Source organism: Nicotiana attenuata, unplaced genomic scaffold, assembly GCF_001879085.1.
Source record: "Nicotiana attenuata strain UT unplaced genomic scaffold, NIATTr2, whole genome shotgun sequence".
Lineage (NCBI taxonomy): Eukaryota > Viridiplantae > Streptophyta > Magnoliopsida > Solanales > Solanaceae > Nicotiana > Nicotiana attenuata.
Window position 1 is genome coordinate 802,735 of NW_017670329.1, and position 22,008 is coordinate 824,742.

At 35.6% G+C, this 22,008-nt stretch overlaps 1 protein-coding gene across 18 annotated transcripts; it reads right to left on the reverse strand.

Moving 5' to 3' along the window:
- Nucleotides 1-275: 275 nt before the first annotated feature.
- LOC109237960 (putative pentatricopeptide repeat-containing protein At5g37570) lies at nt 276-20,798 on the reverse strand. Of its 18 annotated transcripts, none has more exons than XM_019404361.1 (9): nt 20,252-20,798; nt 14,063-15,954; nt 9,544-9,642; nt 8,038-8,151; nt 3,626-3,804; nt 2,569-2,626; nt 1,400-1,513; nt 1,230-1,299; nt 276-570 (listed from the first exon to the last, which is right to left on the reverse strand). In XM_019404361.1, exons 2-4 carry the CDS (start codon nt 15,761-15,763, stop codon nt 8,143-8,145), a joined length of 1,809 nt encoding a protein of 602 aa, XP_019259906.1. In that variant the 5' UTR covers nt 15,764-15,954; nt 20,252-20,798; the 3' UTR covers nt 276-570; nt 1,230-1,299; nt 1,400-1,513; nt 2,569-2,626; nt 3,626-3,804; nt 8,038-8,142. The 18 variants fall into 18 exon arrangements, with proteins under 18 accessions (XP_019259906.1, XP_019259909.1, XP_019259919.1 ...); XM_019404358.1 differs by lacking the exon at nt 276-570 and adding an exon at nt 3,298-3,336 and having other exon boundaries at nt 717-1,299; XM_019404362.1 differs by lacking the exon at nt 276-570 and adding an exon at nt 4,624-4,943 and having other exon boundaries at nt 717-1,299.
- Nucleotides 20,799-22,008: the final 1,210 nt, after the last annotated feature.

Consider the following 22,008-nt stretch of genomic DNA (forward strand, 5'->3'; position numbering starts at 1 on the left):
GTTTACGTCGTACCGTTAATTGTTTCATTAGCATTTTGTCGTGTTCACCAACTAGCTGCATTTGATTTTGGCTTGTACCATGTTGTGCCATTTCTTTACCTTATCAAAATGCTGAGCGTAAAGAAGATTAAGAAAAACCGCAAGACTATATCTTTGTTAATTAATAGACTTGAATAAGCTTGATCTTTTGTGATGGTGAAATTTATGAGGTGATGTTTGTGCTTTTGATTGAGGTCCCGGGGTCCTCGGGGTGATTTCGGATGGTTAACGGGAAGTTTGAGGAATGTTGCAGCTGCTGTATTGTTTGCTGCTACTGGATTTAAAATCAATCTGCATATACATGCTTATCTGTCCCACTAGTAAAAGTGACCAAGCCTCTATGTAATAGTAAACTATCCAATTCCATGTGCGAAAAATCTGAATTTTCAGTCATGTATGCAGCCTGACTCATGGGAAACTGGTTTAGTTCAACTCAGCACTTATGCAACAAGGGATTTTCCACTTTGATTTCCTTCTGTAGTTCCTTGTTCAACGAGTGTCCACTGTCCACAAATTGCCATCACATTATACCTAATTCCCACAAAGTAAAATAAGAAAAAAATCAGAAAGAGGTTCAACTTGGCTAATAAATTACAAAACAATAACATTACAAATTTCGCGCTTAATAGGTAAAAGCTGAGAAGAAAAATATTTGGGAGATCATAGACTATTCCACCTGAAAAATAAAGGTAACTATCCTAAACTGCAAGCACAGGCCCAATATTTGCTGGTATGAAAATATAATTGAATACAAACATAAGATACTACATATATTCCATTTTGTTTATCAATTGAATATATCAACTACCCTTATTAAGAGTTGAAAATACGTGATGCATACTATTTGCATGCACTTGGACCAATAGTCAGAGGCGGATCCAGGATTTATATTTTACGGGTTCAATTTTTAAGTTATTAGCGTTGAACCCATTATATATTTAAAGTTATGGGTTCTTATCTACTATTTTTATAATTTTAAGGAATTTTTACATATAAATTTTTGCTCCACGTAGAAAGTTATGGGTTCAATTGAACCCGTAGTCAACCTTCTACATTCGCCTCTGCCAATAGTTGATCTATAGTAGTACTGTTCGCATACATATTATATTTACAAATTGCAATTCGCAAGTATCTGATACAGGCAAAAGGTGATGATGCATTTATGCAACCAGCATGTTGTCGGCAAGCACCATAGCACCATTGTTGCAGTGTCTGACAAAAAGTCAATAGATGTGATGATTGTTGGTTGGCGTCTGGTTCCTTCATGTGAAAATAAGAAAAGTATATACTATGAAAATAGTAGAGATTGAGAGAGAGAAAGAGCAGTGAAGATGGATTAGTTGATTGTAATTTGGCAAACCTTTTAGAGCATCGTCTGTCCTGTCCTATCCTATCCTATGCAATCCTGTTTTTCCTTCCGTATAGCTTTCAGAAAAGGCAGCAGTTTTAAATTTAGCTTGCTTCAAAAAAGCTCCTGCATGAAAAATAATTTCATGAATACACAAGACAGCCGGGATTTTTTTTTGAGAATACAGAATACTTCAATAACACTACCATATATAAATGAGTTGTGAGAATGCATGCTAGTTCACATACAAGATCAGGTATGGAAGCTAACAATTTTCATTTTCAAACAATGTACTACTAGTAGATGGTAGGTCTTCTATGTCAGTGAAAATAATCTAATCTCACAACGTCAAGACACTCTATTATGACAAAGGATGAGTTATATGTACCCAATTAATTTTTTATCCACTTGAAAATGCAGGAAAACAAGGTCATTCGCTGGTGCTTAAAAGTAACTCAAGTAATATAAAAGAGGTCTGAATATTCCATGAGACAGCAACAAATATCCATCAAGATTGCAACAGTTTAAAATTATGTGCACTTCTTCTTGGAACCTTTCAAGCATGAGTCATTTTCAAAGATCCAAGTGTTCTTTACTCACAATAGAACATTCTAAATCGTCGCCGACTTAGAGCACAGTAGGGAAAAGGCAAACATGCCATTTTCATTCCAGGAATGCAATATTGTGCATAAGATATTTTAAAACTAACATGACAGCAGAAATGTGAAACTTCATAAAAAGAATTTATACTATATAGTTTCTATGAAGTTAAACAAGCTGAGAAACCTCCTCCACAATCTAAGGATGGTGTTAAAAGCGTAGAAGATTATACTATATAGTTTCTATGAAGTTAAACAAGCTGAGAAACCTCCTCCACAATCTAAGGATGGTGTTAAAAGCGTAGAAGATTACCCATTGGTCTTTAGACCAATTATTAGCAGCTTGTTTCACTGTCAGATTCTGCCTAATTAAATCATCTCTATGCAATAACAGAAGATAGATCTATGGGAGAAGGAAAAACAATTGTAATGAAGGTTCACTCATTTGATCATTCTACACATGAAAAATGCAAGACAAAAAGGGGGTCTAGGGTGCCGACTGTTCATTATGGTCCCAATTTGACCAGGGAGACTGTTATTTAGATGACCAGCGTAATCAATTCTATAGCATTTTTCACTTACTTTCACATAATTTCCTTAAAGCCACATATCTTTGGTCCCCTCTATCTTCAATTCTCCCCTAACAGGAAAAATCAAATTAGATCCATTAGATAGCTAATATACAAATTAATTATATATGTCCACCTAAAGTTTGAGTAAGAATGTCGATAGATACAACCAGTGTTAAAAATAGCGTGAAGCGAGGAAAAGCGACAACCCCCATTTCACGAAAAGCGAGATGCGAGAAGCAGAGGCGGAGCCAAGATTTCAAGCTTATGGGTTCAGGATTTTAATTGTTTTAAGTTACTGGGTTCTAAAATAATAATTTATACATATTCAATGAATTTTTTAAAACAAATACATGGTTCGAACCAAAATTACTGGGTTCGTCGAACCCGCACTCAGTTCTCTAGCTCCGCCCCTGGCGAGAAGCGAAGCGCCCGCTTTTTTTAAGTGAAGCGGAATTTTAAAAAAAAATTAAAATAAATACGGTATAGACAACACATGTAATTGTAAGCAAATGTTCAATACTTAGGTTACGTGACCTTTGGTCGATGGAATTACTGACTTTGACATCATTAATGGAGCAGAGAAATGCATCTGGCTACAAAATAATATTCTTGAAGTCATATGTCAAGGTAGAAAGCATACTTAACTGGTAAACACTTAAAGCAAACAAGACGGGGCTTACAAGGACGAGACCTATTTGCAAGAACTAAAAAGGATATTAAGATAAAAAATTATCTTTACCTGGCATAAGATTTCACCTACAAACTTCGCTAAATCAATCTGTGTGGGAACAATAACAGACGCAACAAACACCAATTTATTTAGTAATAGTATATGTAAACAGAATCATCCGTACTAACAATGTGTAACGAAATCTCACAATTTTCTCCACCTAATACCTTTCTAGATACCCCGGTGCAAGAATAAATAAGACATTATACTTATTGGTGGTTGATTATCCTGCACTTGTATCCCCAATTTCCAGATTGTGCACATGCACAAGGGTGTACTCACTAAAGAAGATTGTATAACCAAACAAGATGAAAATATAGTTCGAACGTAAACGAACCGGAAGGATTCTTGCCAGAGAAGGAGCAGCTATTCCGACAAATCCATCAGTTGTACCTGTATTGTAAAGAACTATGCTTGTAATAGTCTTTCCAAAAAGCCATTGCCAAACACCTGCTTCATTTTCAGTGGCATAAACATTTTCCATTTGGAAGGAACCAGACATATAGCACATGGACCCTGCAAAGCATTCCAAAGTCCCCGTAAGTCAGTTAAGAGTGAGTAGTAAATAGCAAATGTCAAAATATAATTTGGCATTCTTGAATATTTGATTAAAGCCATACAAAATATCCTTTGAGCGTGAATCTATGACCTGATAAGATACAATGCTATCCGGATACACAGGGCACTTAACATACAGCTGACAAATAAGAGTCCCTTGTTCATCAGGACCCCCCCCCCCCCAACCCCCAACCCCTCCAATCCAAGGCAGAAGAAAGAAAATGAAAAGCCAAAAAGAACAAAATAAAGGAAGAAAAAGGACCATTTATCTGTTTACTTTTATATATGCCCGATACACCTGGCGTATCGTTAAGCATTGAAGAGGAAACAGTAAATACAACAAGCATCAGTGGGGATGCCCTGATTACTATCATGAGTCGATGCAAGCAAGATTATTGACTCAAATATACAGACAGTTTATCATTCTTCTAGGGTGGGTGATCCAAAACGACAATCTTCTAGAAGGCAAGCCTATTTCTAATGTCACACAGACTTGACCAAATATTTTTGTGTTAGGCTTCTGGGGCTCGTCTTTCTTGCATAAGGTGTGGAAACATGCAAGGGAACGTTTTAAGTACTCCACGCATACTTATTCACCGTCGAGGAAATATCCACTCAACTAGTTGGTCACGTAATTAATTGGGCAGAAACTGGAAAAACTGGCAGAAATTTCTGAAAAAAATTCGCCATCATTTAGCTGCTTTTTGGACGTTTAGAAAGAAAAAGAATAAGAAGAAGAAGAAGACTGAAAATCAAAAGTGCAGAAGCAGAACATACCTGTACTGTTGAAGAAGAAGAAGAAGAACCCTAGTAGATGCTTTGAGATTATTTCAGAAATCAGAAGTTGATGAAGAAGAGAAGAAGAAATCGCTGCTGTTGAAGAAGTCCAGACAGTGTTTACGGTTTAGAAACCTCGTTTTTTAATAAAATAGGGCTTGGGTTAATTTTAAAAATAGAAGCGGACGCTTCTCACTTCACCGCTTCTCGCTTTTTACCGAGAAGCGGTCGCTTTTTCGTACCAGAGTCGCTTCGTGCTGCCCTTCACGCCTCGCTTCGCTTCTCGCTTAAAGCGAGGAAACGAGTGTCTTTTTTAATCACTGGATACAACAGAGCAGTAAGTGTAGTTGAAGAATCAACTATTAATCTTACTTTTAGCCTTCAATATTAAACTTCCAAACAACATAGAATATCACAATATTACTACCAATTGCCTTCCAGAACTCTTTATAAGTCTGATCAAACAGTATATCCAAATATTTGTAGAAGTTGCAAGTGAAAGGTCCGAGTGATCTGAAGACACAAAAGTATATAGCAACATATTGTCTTTATAGTTTGTACAAATGAAGATACCAGACATTGTCACTACCAATAGGGAACTATTATTTTGGTAAACCCCAACATCAAGCTGGTAAATTAAAATGAGAAAAACAGTTGTTAACATGCTTGCATATAATTTAAAGTTGTAGGACGATTCTATGTAATGCTGAACACAAATTTAATATCTCTTACTTTTCCTCTATCCAGTGTACCTTTATTATCTGTTACATATAAATAGACCATGCTATAACAGTACAGGCAAAATCTCCAATTCAGTATAATTAATTACTATATATAATAAGGGAGAATCAAAGGGCTTTTGTAGTTCTCACGTACATTTCCAAAAAAAAATATAAACGTTTTACTTAATTACTTTTATGTCTTGATCTTATTTTTAATGTCAAATTTACTTTTTGTTTTATGGTTTACAACTTGCCATATTATTTAATGTCTCAGTGACACGTGTGAGTTTGCTGCAACAATAGGCCTTATTTATTTTTATTTTTATTTTTAAAAGCCCTCCCAAATTAGGAGGATCTATAGTGTTTCCACACTTCCCCTCCAGCGTGACTCGATCCCAGGACCTAACGGTCGTAGGTGGAGGTGCTTACCACTGAGCAAGCCTCACTTGTCGGCCTTATTGAATTTGTAATTTACACGTTAAGCAAGGTTAAAGGCTATTATGATGAATGGACCCCACATAAATTTGTCATTCCCATATTTTCTATTAGAAAGATTATATGAGCCCCACTTAAATAGCTCCTATTAATGATTATTACTATCATCTCACATCCAACTCTCCCTTAAATAGCTACCCTTATTAAACATTACACTAATTATCTAATTTTAAAGTGTGTTACATATTTTTTTTCTCTTGATTTGATAATGTTTAGAAGCAAATAAATATTTTTTGGCTTAATATTTTATTTATAATAAGGGGAAATAGAATTTTTTTCCTATCCTCACATTCAAGTTTTCAAAACCATTGCCCTTAAAGTTGCTATTTTTTTCTCTATCAGTTTTGTGGGTGTTGAGTTAACAATACCACTTTTAAGTCTATTTTGTAACTCTTTGGTTTCTTATAGGAGATAGTACATAGTATCTTTCTACAATCACTTCTCACCCTATACTAACCTTCAAATGGAGTCATGGTTGCATCTTAACTAAAATGTTTGGTTCTATAATTCGAATTGTTGAAGTACTATAGCTTTATGTACCTTTTACCTTCACAAATTAAAGAAAAACATGTAAGCATCCAAACTCCTATTTATTGGTCTTCATAATTTTATCGCTACAATAGCAAAAACGCATCCTTTAAAAGTGAAAAGGATCAAATATTAACAAGATGACAACAACAACAACAACCCAGTATAATCCCACTTAGTGGGGTCTGGGGAGGGCAGTGTGTACGCAGACCTTACCCCTACCCTAGGGTAGAGAGGCTGTTTCCAAATAGACCCCCGGCATCCTTCCCTCCAAGAACTTTCCCACCTTGCTCTTGGAGAGACTCGAACTCACAACCTCTTGGTTGGAAGTGGAGGTTGCTTACCATCAGAGCAACCCCTCTTGTCAAGATGAGTAAAATATATTAAGCCTAATATTTTAAAACTCTTTTGGCGTGTGGACATTTATATATTTTTTTTGGTTAAGAAGATTGTAGGAACTTAAGTAATGTTATTCCCAGTTTCTTTGTGTGTTGATACGAGTTCTAAGAAAATCTCTTAAATATGATACATGGTATATCAATCCGGGATTCACAAGGAATACCAGACTGAAAACGGGCTGGTGTATTTAAAATTTATCTTGATTATAATTTGAGTATGCTCGATTATTTTTTATCAGGAGAAATACGATATTTGGTGAAAACTTAAAAACATAATATAAATTGTTCTTTTTAATCATATGTAGTATGTTTTGACCTTGAATTTGGGCCCGGGCTCAGCACGGGCTTACTGCAACTAGTTAGATAAATAGAAATGAATTATGTTTTTAAACAATAATAGGGGGAATTTGTCTCAACGTTAAAAATTAGCTTTTTTAAAACAGCAGCTGATGATCTATATATGACTAACTTAACCATAGCACCATTATCATGGGAAAGATCTGATTCAAGCAGAGATACGGAGAATTAGATGCTACAAGGAGTACATAAGAAGTGAAAAACAATCAGTACAGAAGAACATGGGGCTTATAGCAACTGTTAAGTGATAAACCTTCAATCAACAAATATAATATCTTTAGAAGTAAGATGAAGAACCATAACCCATGCTAAAAGTGTTAATGTTTAATTACAGCAAGAAGAGAAACCTGAACATCAAAGAGAACATAAAAATCCTCACTCTTGCCAGAGCTAAGAATATCATATTAAGAACTATTTTAGAACCTAGTCTTTTTTGTTTCTTCTACTAATAAATAAAAAAATTATTATCCAACGAATGGATGTAGTAAGTACAAACTAATCCAATTTGGTTTCTTTGCATACTTATAGGGGACACAAAATTCAGCAACTGTATTTTGATGAACTTAAATAAGAAATTTTAATACTAGTCTAAACCTATATATTTTCCTCCAAGTCACAGGAATGCACAACTTTATATATTGTTGAAAGCAATCCTAGTCTAATACTCCACAAGTAACCCAAAAAAATAAATCCCATGATAGTTCAACAACCATAATCTAACTAATAAGAGATTATGGGAAAAAAGGGGTAATGCTTGATTTGATCAAGTTGGAGATTGGAAAGATAAATTGAATATGCTAAAGCAAATTTCCGGACAGAGAGTGAATGTGAAATAAAAAGAAGCAACTCAATGCAATCATGTAGAGAAGTTATTAGGAGGATTCGACAAAGAAGAAGATAAGAAAGTATCATACCCAGAGTAAAGTATGAGAAGTCAAAGGTAAGGCCAAGAAACACATAACATTTTTCAAGTTTTGCCAATAGATCGGTGAATAGTCGTCAATAATTTTGTGATCTTGCTAGAAAATCTGCATTGCAAGAATCAGAAGTAAATATAGTACAATCAAACAGGAAAAAAAATTATAAGAACGAAGAATTAATTAGTGTAGAAAAACTAAAACCAGAGAAATTAGCAGAACTACTCACAGCTAGAAGGCAAGAGAATCAAAGAGGCTCCTGAAGATTTTTGATTTTGAGCCATAGAAGCAAAATAGAAAAGAACAAGTATGTGGCTATTCATTTCTAGGTTAAAAGACGTGTAGTTACAAATCGTCGACAGGTAAGTGCAGTTGTACAACTAAAGCAGGTAATGACTAAATGACTGTAATACCCCCAGCTTGAATTGTACAGACACATAAGCAACCATGTCGAAACTCATGCTTTTCTAATATATAAACTAGTATGGTGTAGCCCGTGCAAAAGCACGGGCCCAACATGAACAGAGTCATAAACTAAACTTCTGATAGCTCTTGTACTCTTTTACATTCTGAAATAACTTTTAACATTATGAAATCCAGCAAATTTATTGTATCATCAAGAACAATGGCAAACAGTACTGAGAAAAAGAAACAAACCGTTTAATCTGTGATGAGACGCAGTAGGAAATAATCAAAACTTAATTAGATGTGTAAATATCAGATACATGCTTAGCAGAACAATAGCTTAGCCATCAATGTATTGAGGAGCCTTAACCAAGGTAAAAACTAGGAGTGGCAAACGGGCGGGTCAGGTCGGATATGGTTCGGTTCGAAAATGGGTAATGAAAAAACGGATCAACTATCCGACCCGACCTATATTTCATACGGATAAAAAAACGGGTTAACCGGCTGATAATATGGGTTACCCATATTATCCATGACTTCTTGTATATGATCACTTTTGGGAGAATTCTTAGTCTCCCTAACTTGAGGAACCCCTAATTTGAGGCTTTACAAATGTAAAAGTTAGACCCATTGGTTATCCATTGGTTACTCATTGGTTATCCATTTTTTAAATGGATAATATGGTTCTTATCCATATTTGATCCGTTTTTAAAAAGTTCACTATCCAACCCATTTTCTAGTGGATAATATGGGTGGTTAACTGTTTTCTTTGAACCACTTTGCCACCCCTAGTAACAACCTATCACTCTAAAAGGTGTGCTCAACTCTTGTCTAAATCTGGAATGCAAGTCGCTTTACCGAAAGAGAAAAAAGAGAAGAAAATTGATGCATTCACTATTCAGACAGAGGCACAGTCCAATATAGCAATTCCCACGGTTTGTGAATGCTCACCGCCGTTCAAACATAAGAGGGACAATTCTCGCTCCTACCTTCACTACAGGGCTTTCATTCCTACCACAGAGTTTACTTCATTAAAATATGCTACAGAGCAGAAACATAAAGAAATCAATAAGTATTTCGAGTAGCAGTGCAACTCACCAGAAAATGGGACCATAGGCAGCCAAAATCTTGGGAACCTCCACTTCCATATTCTCTTCCGCCAATATCATAGTTGTCTTGTGCAACAGACTTATATTCCTGAAAGTATAATCTATTTAAGGAATACAGAAAATAAGCTTTGAAACAACTAGCAATTTGATGTTACAGATTTTGAATTGTATAAAAAATACTTCTTTTTATAAGGTGAAACGTATAAAAGGAACTCTTTCTCAATGTAAAATAACTTGAAACAAAGGCACAATAGAAAGATTAGAAAACCAATAGAGGAATGTATCACTGTAGCATCAACAAATATAGAGTGTTCCTCCAATGGAAATCTGAATAGTTTTTTGCCAATTCCCCCTTTAAAAGCTTGTATACCAAGTAAATGTTGGCAGAAGTACTCAGCCATAATGTCATCATTGCCATGACAACTACCATATGCGTTGAAGTCCTAGCTATCAACTCCTTGCCGATGAATAAGGTACTTAGTATAAAACTATTTTTGTGAGTGATTCCAGCTGGTGCAATGTGATATGTAGTACTGCCTTCGTTTCAACTTATGTGAATCTATTTTCTTTCTAGTCCGTGCAAAAAAGAATAACCCCTTTCCTTATTTGGAAACAATTTACCTTTATGCACACAAAATATATGTGCCTCATTTTACACCACAAGTTCAAAAATCTTCTTTTTTTTCTTAAACTCCGTGCCCAGTCAAATGGGTTCACATAAATTGAAATGGAGGGAATAATACTATCACAAAAGTTCAGCTAGTAGTAGGCATCCTTCACCTTATGGGACCCTGGACACCTCTATTTGAATCCAAAAGGACTTGTCGGAAGTTTGCAAATTCTCCACTGGCTTACCTATTTGAAAGAAGTTCCATTGGAACGACTATTAAGATTTCCTTCTAAATCAATTAAAATATAATATCATTTTCATATATCTCATACTTTGTTTGCCCAATTGATTAGATATTCTATGACAAAGGTCTAATTAGTGATTAATATCACAATGAAGAAAGAGGATGTCACATCTCCATAAATTATTGTTAAACCAGATAGAGTAAACAATTTTAGCCTTTAGTCCATATTCCAAAGAACTACTGCATGGATTAACATGCAATACTCCTCCTGCCTTGATCGTAGAATAAGAGCAGTACCTAAAGCAATATTGCTTAGTCCATCAATTTTTTCCTTGCGTAATAGACATATGAAGATTGACATATTATACCAGTAGCAAGCTATAGCCATGGGAAATGGAGACACTAAACCTATCAGAGGGACTAAGCAATTATCTGTAGCAGCCTAGTTATATCAATCTCGCCCTAGTTTCATGTCCTTTTGATTTAGTTGGTAACTCCAAGTTCCATAAATATTTCTTCAATAAGATTATTCATTTCCATCATTTTCATGGTTAATCAAACAAAGTAAATAATAAAAAGACATATAAATTAAGATTGCATTTCATGTGAACGAACAAAAAGAATTAGAAAAACTATATAGAAATCAAGATAAAATCATATAACAGGAAAAACAAATATTATCCCAAAAAAGTAGAAATAGTAAGTTCAAAAGATAAATTGTTGTACAAATTCAAGGAAAGCTGAATAAACTACTGATATCCAATAAGTTCATACTCATATTATCAAATTAGCTTGCACTTACCCAAAAAGAAAAATAATCACTATAAAGTTGTTCGAGCATATTAATGTTTATTGGTAAGGCATAGAGCCTGGCGAGACCATTCTGTTGATAGTCCTAATGTGTGATCAACCTAAAAAAGACACCACTATCATATAATGAAAGTAGTGACGACTTCAAATCATCTCTTTAGGTGAATGGAACATATTCCAGCGATCTCATCAATTATTTTGAGGTGACAGAGCAGGAATATCATAGACAAATACCTTTAAATGCTTCTACTAACTAAGATGTTAATTTTTCTTCTAATTCTTTTTCTCCCTTTTTGTGTGAGGGTGCTTCCTTCTTGTGTATTGTGAGCAATAACAAATAGTAAGCTGCAATAACTATTCTCAGAAATGAAAATCGAAACCATGCTCATCGTCTAATCGAAAATTGTTCATACTAATTAAGAGACTCAAGCTCAAAATTCATGGCGGAATGACCTAAACAGCTCAAAGCTCAATTTAGTTTATAAATACTGCGCCATATGTAATCCAAAGCGTCTATATATCCAAGTTTAACTCAACGCTCAACCATTGAACAGAAGTACTACTTTTTTGTTTATTTCTTTTCAGATAACCACCATAAAAGAAACTAAAACATCTAGAAGTCACTTCTACCATTCATATAATTAATTATAAGAAGTCATCTTGTCACATTCATTTAGAACAAAGGACGAATCAAGTGAAACTTAGTAGCTAAATAATCTTGACTTCTTGATTGTCAGGTCATTTTCATTAAGTTGTTAGAATATGGTGCCTAAAGAATAAATCAATAATTATCATTTAACTCATAGATTTAAAGGTAAGGTATGTCAATTGACCACAACTCACTAATTTTAGTGGTTAGCCTTCTTCAACATGCTTTCAGTTGGATCATGAAAGTTCTCATCGGTGTTGGTAAAAGCTTGACATTTTTCACCATGCTACGACCCTACAACATCACCTCTTTTTCGTACATTATTCCCTTGCTCTTTAGTACCATACTGCTCTTTAAAATTGTATTACAAAATGCCTCGAAATTACCAATATTTGTTCCAAGAGTCAACATCCTATTAACTCAATTGTTGTCATTTTCTTCCTTCCTCTCTAGCCAAATTAGCTTCGTAACGGCAATAATAACATGGGGAGCATGATCACATTTCTTTGTATCCAAATCTTTTGTTAACGCAAAGCTAGATAGCAATATTGCAATAGAAATATACATAGAAGCAAATGGAATTTATTATTTCAAAAAGCAATTCTTTAAAACGACAGCATATGACATATATATTGTTTACTAATACTATCTAGCAGTAATAAACCATATACCTTTTGGTTGTTGAATGATGCGTAAGTTATAGAACTCATGTGTGAAAAAAGGAAAAGAAATAAAAAAATTGATTATAGTTGCCTCAGGCATATTATCAAACACCTTAGGTGCATCGGTGCAGCGTTGTAGTAGAGTATGCTCCTATATAGAGAATTTTTATAAGAGGCATTTCAACAAATAAACAAATGCATGTCCAGAATTTTCAAAGAAACATGAAGAAAGACAAAAAAGAACAACAAATATATAATCTCGAAGAAAAAGAAACCAAAGTTTAACATGTTTCACTGAGTTGTGTTTCAACAGCAGGACCATAACAGGGCCAAAGACTACGAAGAATATGATTTACAATTGCTGAAATCTATGCACAACACCTTGAAAAATTCAGCCAACAATCAATGGAGTCAGCCTCAATCTTGAAGAATCGAGGAGAGCAAAAAAGCAGAAATTGGGCTGAAGAAAAACAGAGCTACATGTGTTTCTATGAGGAGGTAAAGGGATCAATTTACCCCTGTATAGAGTCACAATCTCAAAATTACAGTGTTCTTTCCAAGTTTACAGTATAATTTAAGTTGCTTTCATACAGCTCTTTGGTGCAGCGTTCGTCCACCCCAACTCAACCCAAAAATTAACTAATTGACAGAGCAAATTTCCAACAATATCTTTTCAATTTTGTGGTTAGCCTTTTTGGAATCGATGTTGGAATGGGACAACAGAAAGTGGGGATTTTGTTTTATTGGCACATAATGATGAATTTTGCCTCTGTTGAATGGATCAAATTTGGAATCAACAGAAAATGTGAATTCTGCCGAATTTGGAGTACAATGAAGTGTAGGAGTGCACTATTTAGCTTTGGTAACTGATAATTTATCAAATGCATAGCAAAAAACATGAGCAAAATTGAATAAAAACATACCTGCAAGTCGAAGCAATTTGAGGTAGATGAAGATATCTCTAGGAAGCAACGTAAATCTGAAAGTGCAAACAAAATGGAGGAAACCTAATATGTTATCTCTATAAAACTCACTTGGACTCATTTAGAACTTGCACGTAGCATTTTGTATAGAAAAATAAGCCACGTGTATGATATGGTAAGAATTGGTGCGAAAGGACTAATATACCCTCGAGCTTTTTAAAATGACATAAGACGCACACGTCGAAACTCTTTCTCTTCTATATAATAGAAATTAGTTGACAAAGAAGGCTGAAACATTATAATAAAAGGCACTAGTTAAAAGGGAACCACATTGGGAAAAACGCCAGGCTGATCAAAGAAAGTAATTCAATAAGTAAAAGAAAACATCACTCCGTTCCTAGTTCAAACTATATTCCTACCAGCAATAAGTAAAACAGTTCCAAATGTTAGTCCTCTTGAAGAAGTCAACTAATGAAAATAGTTAAATGACTCAAAATGTGCAGTAAGAGATAAAAGCAGATACACTAATTTTCCAATGAAGGGAAAACACTTAAACAGGACATAAAGACATGAACAATAATAGGACAAAGTTTTAAGGATTGTTTCTTACCCAACTGCAACCAGGTATCTTCTTAAGACCCTTCTCACTCATTTTCAGACGCAACAACGCAACATCTAACCACCGATTTGCCGCAGCATAGATGTCTGACAAAAGTACGTAATTACCAGTATTTTGAGGCTCAAGTTCAAAAAGTCTATGGGATACCTGCTCCCCTACCTCAATGTCACAGTGTGGCTTACAAGCCCCTAGAAGTGCGCCCCAGGCACCAGCATGAGGTTCAATGGGCATTGACCTTATAAGTTCATACGCATCTTTAAGTTTTCCTGATCTTCCAATAAGGTCTACTACGCATGCATAATGATCCGGAGAAGGCTTAGCAGGATATTTGTTTATCATTAGATTAAAGATGCGGCAACCCTCCTTAACAAGTTCTGCACGACTACAAGCAGTCAGAATTACCTTAAGGGAAACATCATCAGGCACAAACCCCTCGTTCAGCATCCTATCAAAGAAAACTACAGCTTGAGAACCGCAACCATGAATAGACAGGCCTTGTATCATTGAACAGTATGATACTAGATCACGCTTAGGCATTCCCTCAAACAGCATTGTCGCCCTTTCCATATTCCCACATTTAGCATTCATATCCACAAGGGCTGCAACTACATGCACTTGATTAAGATCAAATGAATTCTGGCTCATATAATGTTCTACCCAATTTGCCAAGTCCAGGCGACCTAATTGGGAACACGCACACATCAAACTTACCATTATAAACTCATCTGGCCTAACATTCATTGACAACATTTCATGGAAAATTTTAAGAGCTTCATTGGGCTGCCCGTTCTGAGCATACCCAGATATCAAAGCAGACCAGGATATTATGTCTCTGTCAAAAGACTGATCGAACAGGAACCTCGCTGATGCCATGTCACCAGCCTTAGCATAACCATCAATTATAGTAGTAAAAGATACCACATCTTTGCCAGGCATACTATCAAACAATTTCCTAGCACTAAGCAAATCACCAAACTTCACGAATGCACTAATCATTGCATTCCACGAGGCTATATTTTTATGGGGCATTTCATCAAATAATTTCCATGCTTGCGATAAATCACCAAAATATATATAGCCAACAACCATAGCAGTCCATGTAACCTCATTCCGTAAAGGCATTTCATTAAAGATTCTACGTGCATACTCAATCTGATTGCATTTCCCATAAAGATCAATCAAGCTGGATCCTACAAACACATCGCTATCAGTTCCGTATCTAACTATCAACCCATGAATGGCCTGACCATCCCTCAAAGCCAAGGCACTTGAACAGGATTTGACCAGCGAAGGAAAAGTATACTTATCGGGTACCACATTCATATTTCTTTTCATTTGTTTCAAGATAAGGAAGCAATCGGCAAAGGATGAATGTTTGCTGTACCCTTTAATCAATGTATTCCAGACATAAACATTGGGCTGCATGACACGCTCAAATACACTTGTTGCATAAGAGACATCGGAGGAAAAGGTGTTACAGAGCGATATAAACTGGTTGATGATAAAATGGTCTTGCTCGTAGCCTTTTTGGATTATGTGGGTGTGAACTTGCTTAAGGTTTTTGACAGTTTTGCACGCTCTCAACAGATTCAGAAGCGGTATGGACAGTGAAAATGATGGTTCAGCAGAAGTTGTTAAGCATTTTCTAATCAAAGACACAGCCTCAAAACTAGCAGGTGATAGCCTCCACATTGCTTCTTTTTCGTTGGAGATGAGGGCAGACTCCTCTAAGAGTGCAGAGCTTATTTGCTTTTTGTTTCCACTCCAATTATTCTACGACGTGGACTGAGTAGTTTGTTATGTGTCCCACGATATATTATCCTTGATGCTTTCTTAGACAAAACAAGGAATCCTTTGTTGCCAGCAAATAGATGAAATTTCACCTGTTCAGAACACAGAAAGCATATCACAGCTGTGTGACTGAAAATAAAAGGTGACACACACACGTGTATATAAAGATAACTAAAGTACAAGAAAACAAAGTATAGTGTGGCAAAGCCCTCAAACTTCCACAACTCTGGAACCTAAGAGCTGTCGAAAACTAACCCTTTAAATCGGAGCTACAATATTTTCACTAAAGTTTACTTGTTTATATCTGTTAACGGGTGTTAGGCATTCCCGAGTTCCGTGGTTTTAGCACGGTCGCTTTGATCATACTTGGCTTATTAAATTGTCTAATTACTGATTTTAGAACCTATATGCATTTGCCTCTTTTAATTAGGAAATTATCTTGAAACGGGTCACGCGTACGTGTACCCGTTTGTTTGATGCGTCAAAAACCATGTCACGCGAACGTGTCCACAACTAATAACGCTTTATTATTATTAAGAAAATTTGGTCTAAATTGCGTGAACGCATACTCCGATTTTGTTTTTAGAAATCGTAATTATGTCACGCGAACGTGTACACAATTGTATTTTAAACGCGCTTAAAGGCCTTTCTACGAATGTTCATTTTTAATAACTAATTATAATATTTGTGAGGGCCATAGGTGATTTAATTATGATGGCACACCGTACTCTATTTGAATTAAATTAAATTAGCAGCCTATTAGCAACCATTTTATTATTAAGAAAGTTGATCGAAGTTTTCAATTCCTAGACCTAAGACCTAACTAAAACAACAAAAATCCTACACCCCAAAATGAGATAAGCCGCACCCCCACAAGATTTTCCTAAAATCGGCTACATCCATATTCACATTTAGGACAAAATAAACGAACTAATGTTTACGTTGAAATACGTTTCAGAAATTCCAATTTCAAAGCTTTCATATCTCACCACTAAGCATTAGATTTGGATTCGAGACATCAAAAGGCAAAACTGAAGAGATAATATTACTTTTTAATTTGAAGAAAAGAACTACTATTATTGAGTTTTCATTTTTTATTTTTCAAGTACTGTTGATTATTCTAAAAGTAAAGCTAGATGAGGAATAGAGTCAAAATAAGCCAATATACAACTAATATTATATTATCACTTCCTCTTCCTAGCTCGCAGTTAATAGTAAACAGATTTGCTTGACGTTTAAGCAACTAAGAAAACTGGATAGGTAATTCATCAAGGATTCCACCAAACTAAGAATTGGAAAACTAAGTAGTAAAAAAATGCAAAAAAAAACTAAGACACATTCTGCGAAAACCATTTCAATAACTAAGTAAAGACTAAAAAGCATTTTCTTCTTAACACATTTAAATTGGGTTTATCTCAAATGGAACAAATGAGACAGCATCAATACACATTTATTCTAAAATCATAACTAGATTCTAATCTTATGATTTTAGAATAAATGTGTATTGATGCTGTCTCATTTGTTCCATTTGAGATAAACCCAATTTAAATGTGTTAAAGAAGAAAATGCTTTTTAGTCTTTACTTAGTTATTGAAATGATTTTCGCAGAATGTGTCTTAGTTTTTTTTTGCATTTTTTTACTACTTAGTTTTCCAATTATTAGTTTGGTGGAATCCTTGATGAATTACCTATCCAGTTTTCATAGCTGCTTCAACGTCAAGCAAATCTGTTTACTATTAATTGCGAGCTAGGAAGAGAAAGTGATAATATGATATTAGTTGTATATTGGCTTATTTTGACTCTATTCCTCATCTAGCTTTACTTTTAGAATAATCAACAGTACTTGAAAAATAAAAAATGAAAACTCAACAGAATAATTTTTGGTATTATTGAGTTTTCATTTTTTATTTTTCAAGTACTGTTGATTATTCTAAAAGTAAAGCTAGATGAGGAATAGAGTCAAAATAAGCCAATATACAACTAATATCATATTATCACTTTCTCTTCCTAGCTCGCAATTAATAGTAAACAGATTTGCTTGACGTTGAAGCAGCTATGAAAACTGGATAGGTAATTCATCAAGGATTCCACCAAACTAATAATTGGAAAACTAAGTAGAAAAAAAAATGAAAAAAAAAAACTAAGACACATTCTGCGAAAACCATTTCAATAACTAAGTAAAGACTAAAAAGCATTTTCTTATTTAACACATTTAAATTGGGTTTATCTCAAATGGAACAAATGAGACAGCATCAATACACATTTATTCTAAAATCATAAGATTAAAATCTATATCACCCCCACGGAAATTCTCAAGCAGATTCACAATTTCAACACACATAACCACAAAAATCTATTCACCCTTAAATGATTCTTTAGAAGCTCAATCCATAGCAAAGAAAACAAGAAGAGAAAAGGGGTGAGAAGAACCTGTTGAATTACAATTTCCTGTAATGTTTGAGAATCAGTAGATACAAATCCCAAGTCCAAAATTCGAACAAGATCGAGCAAGAACGGCGAACTTAGACGGGAACCGCGAACCAACGAACGGACCTCGAACGGTGACTTCAGCTTCGAACTCGAACACTTTTGTTGCTGTTCTTTCACACTGCTGCTGCTAGGAACGTCAGTGAGGTCCGGCGGCTTTGAGGTGATGAGGGAAATGATAGAGGTGGCTGAAATTGTTGGTGGCGTTAGGGTTGCTCGCTTGGCGTGAGGAGATGAAGCAGCAGCGGGCTCTTGGTGTAGGGGTGAAGAATTTCAGGAGTTTTTTGAAGAGGGAGATGGATCTGGCAGCGAGTTGTGGTGGTGCTGAAGATGGTTGAAGGCTGGAATGGGGTGGGTGTGAAGGAGACGAGATACATGGGGTGGAGTCTTCAAAGTGAGAAAACGGCGCCCCTGTTTTCTCTTAGGTCTAGCTAAGTGTATTTGGGCTAAAGGAATGGGTTAAAAACTTTGGCTTTTATGACTGGCTTTGCTTTAAAACTAGCTTAATTTATTAAAAATTTATCCATATAAAAATAAAGAAATTACCAGCTATGTCCATTTATAGGTAGCTCATTACAAAAATTGGCCAATTGATAAAATATTACTAATATTAGCCAATAAACTATTTGTAGCAAAAAAATATTAAATTTTTGCTTTGTTTTGAGTGGGTGTCACACCTCCTTTTTTACACACCTACCCCGAAGGATAATGTATAAGGGAGTTTTTCCATTTAAAGTGACATTATTCGAAATGGGATTATTTATTTGATTTTTAGAGTCGCCACTTGGGATAGGATTGGCTTTTGGTGTCCCAAGTCACCGGTTTAACTTGAATCCCAAATCGAGGAAAAGTTCGACTTCCCAATTGGAGTCTGCGAACCAGAAATTCTGAATAAGGAATTCTGTTGACCCGAGGGAAGGTGTTAGGCACCCCCGGATCCCGTGGTTCTAGCACGGTCGCTTAAATTATTATAATTGGCTAACAATCTGATTTTTGTACATGTTCAAACCTATAGTGCAATTTTATAAATTTGTTTAACCGCTTTTAATTAGTTTTTATGAAAGTGAACGCCGTTTAAGAGCGTGTTCTTGGATCACGTCACATGAAATGCACTCGGATCCTCGACACCTCCTATTCAACGTTTTGGGATTTGGATTTGGGTCGCATGAAATGCACACCCGAGTTTAGGAAAGTAATTTTAAGTTACGCGCCTAAAGCAACTACGCGTTTCCAAGTTTGCGAGGGCCATGGAAATTCAACTAAATGGCACGCCTCGAATTCTAAGGATTCAAACATTAATTAAGTGGGGGCCATGAGTTTTGGGATTCATTCGAGGATCGAGTGATAGAATTAATCGCTAAAATTATGTACATGATTGATTCCATGGCAGAATGCTTCAAACTTACCAATATTTGTCAATTTGGGTGCTAATAGGAAAAGGACGAAAAGATTACCTCACAGAATTCAGAATCAACCAAAAATATCAAAAGCAATTTTCTCCAAAATAGTATTCCAGTAGCTAGCCATCTAACACTCCGTCAATCCCATTACTACATTTTTTACCAAACTAAGAAGACAATATTAAGAGTAAATCACGAAAGAGAACTGTAATTCACAACACGAATTAGGACTTGATGGACCGAGTACAACATACTGCTAAACGAACCAAACCAACTATTATAATCAATGCAAGTCACAGAATCAATTCTTTCCATTTCAAAGCTTGCAAAGCTTTGTGTCTTGGGATGAAAACCCAGTTAATGAATGCATCTAAAACCAAACTAACATGAAGTGAGTTCAATAAGTCTCAGACGAGCACAAACACAATTAAACCAAAGGCTAATATCATTCTAATCACCATCATTAACTCAATAAAATAAAGAGAAGGATAAGGGATGGAACCTCGATTTCTTCCGATTAGATTTCCGACTAAATGTACAAATGAGGCCGGCGAGATAGACTCAACCAGTAAATTCAAAGCAGCAGCAAAGACGAAATAACGACACGAACCGCAAATCTCAACGGGAACCTCGAATCGACGAATTCGAACCGCGACAAACTCGAATCAAACAAACTCCATAATCAATCCATACTCGGAATTGCAAATTCAGAAAAAAGGAGCCAAAATGTCGAATGACATGAACAGAACCTATCACTCTGTTTTTTTTTGTTTTTATCAAATGAAAACTCTTCAATCTTCTTTTCCTTGTTTTCAGCGTTGAGATTTTAAAGAGTGGAGCTGGTTTTCGGCGGGTTGAAGTAAAGGCGACGATGGGTGTGTGTAGGAGATGAGGAGTTCCGTTGATCCTTCTTGGAGAAGCAGAAGTTTTTGGGGAAGGGGGGTTCATTTGTGGCTGGATCGGCGTTCAAAATCTGCCGCAGAAGAAGTCGACAGAAGAAGGCGTTAGGGGAGGTCTCCCTGTGAATTGCGGCGCCTGATTTTCTGATTTTCAGTCCATCCCAGGCGTTATTTTTGTTTGTTTCCTCTCATTGTCACACCTCCTTTTTCCGCTTACCCGCAAGGGGCATAAAGGATAAAGGAGTTTTTCCACTTAAAGGACAATCGAAACGGAATTTATTATTAAGATTCAGAGTCGCCACTTGGGAGATTAATGGTGTTCCAAGTCACCGATTGAATCTCGAACCGAGGAAATTATGACTCTGTTAACAGTCCGCGAACCAGAAATCCGAGTAAGGAATTCTGTTAACCCGGGAGAAGGTGTTAGGCATTCCCGGATTCCGTGGTTCTAGCACGGTCGCTCAACTGTTGTAATTGACTTTATCTGATTTCAAAACATGTTCTAACTTATGTGCCTTTTATTAGTAAACCGCTTTTATTTTTATTTTTAATAAGAATTGCAACGTCGTGAAAATGCGTCTCGAACCACGTCGCACCAGTGCACCCGTGATTGTCAACACATTTCAACTTCGTTGAGATTTGGATTTGGGTCACATAAATGTGCACCCACATTTAGGAAGGTAATATTATTAAAATACGCGCCTAAAGCAACAACGCGTTTATTATCTTTGGGGAAGACTGTGAAATTCGCTAAACGGTCCGCCCGAATTCTAAGTATTTTTATATAACATTTATTGAGGGCCCCGCATTTGTATTTCAATTGGCGAGGCTCGTCTCATTTATTATTTAAAAGGCAAATCTAAAGTAGACTACGATTTTCTATTTAGTTGTCTTTATCGATACAAGAAAAATCCTAATTAATGAACATATTTGAAATATCCAAAAGTCTATAAGTCAATTCCCCACAATTAGGCCCAATAACTGAATGAATAGAACAAAACATATCTAGCAGGTATTTCAAAGCAATTCATGTTTCATTTTAAAAAGGGCGGGACTGCCTGGGCCCAGAACAAATTCAAAGGCCCACTCTCACTTTTAATTTGGAGCCAGTAAATATGATCAGTAACCAAAGTAGTATAAACTTCACTTGATCTATCTTGAATAAGCTCAACTATTTTAAATGGTCTTCTATATGAATCCAGACAGGCGTATTGCATTTTTATTTCTTCAGGCATGATTTGTGACTAAACATTAGCTAATTCATTAACCCTTGATTGTCAAGACCTTACCATTAACTGATATTCCAAATGAATACATTAACTGAAACTCAATAGCTACTTAGTCTCATTTAACAGGCTAT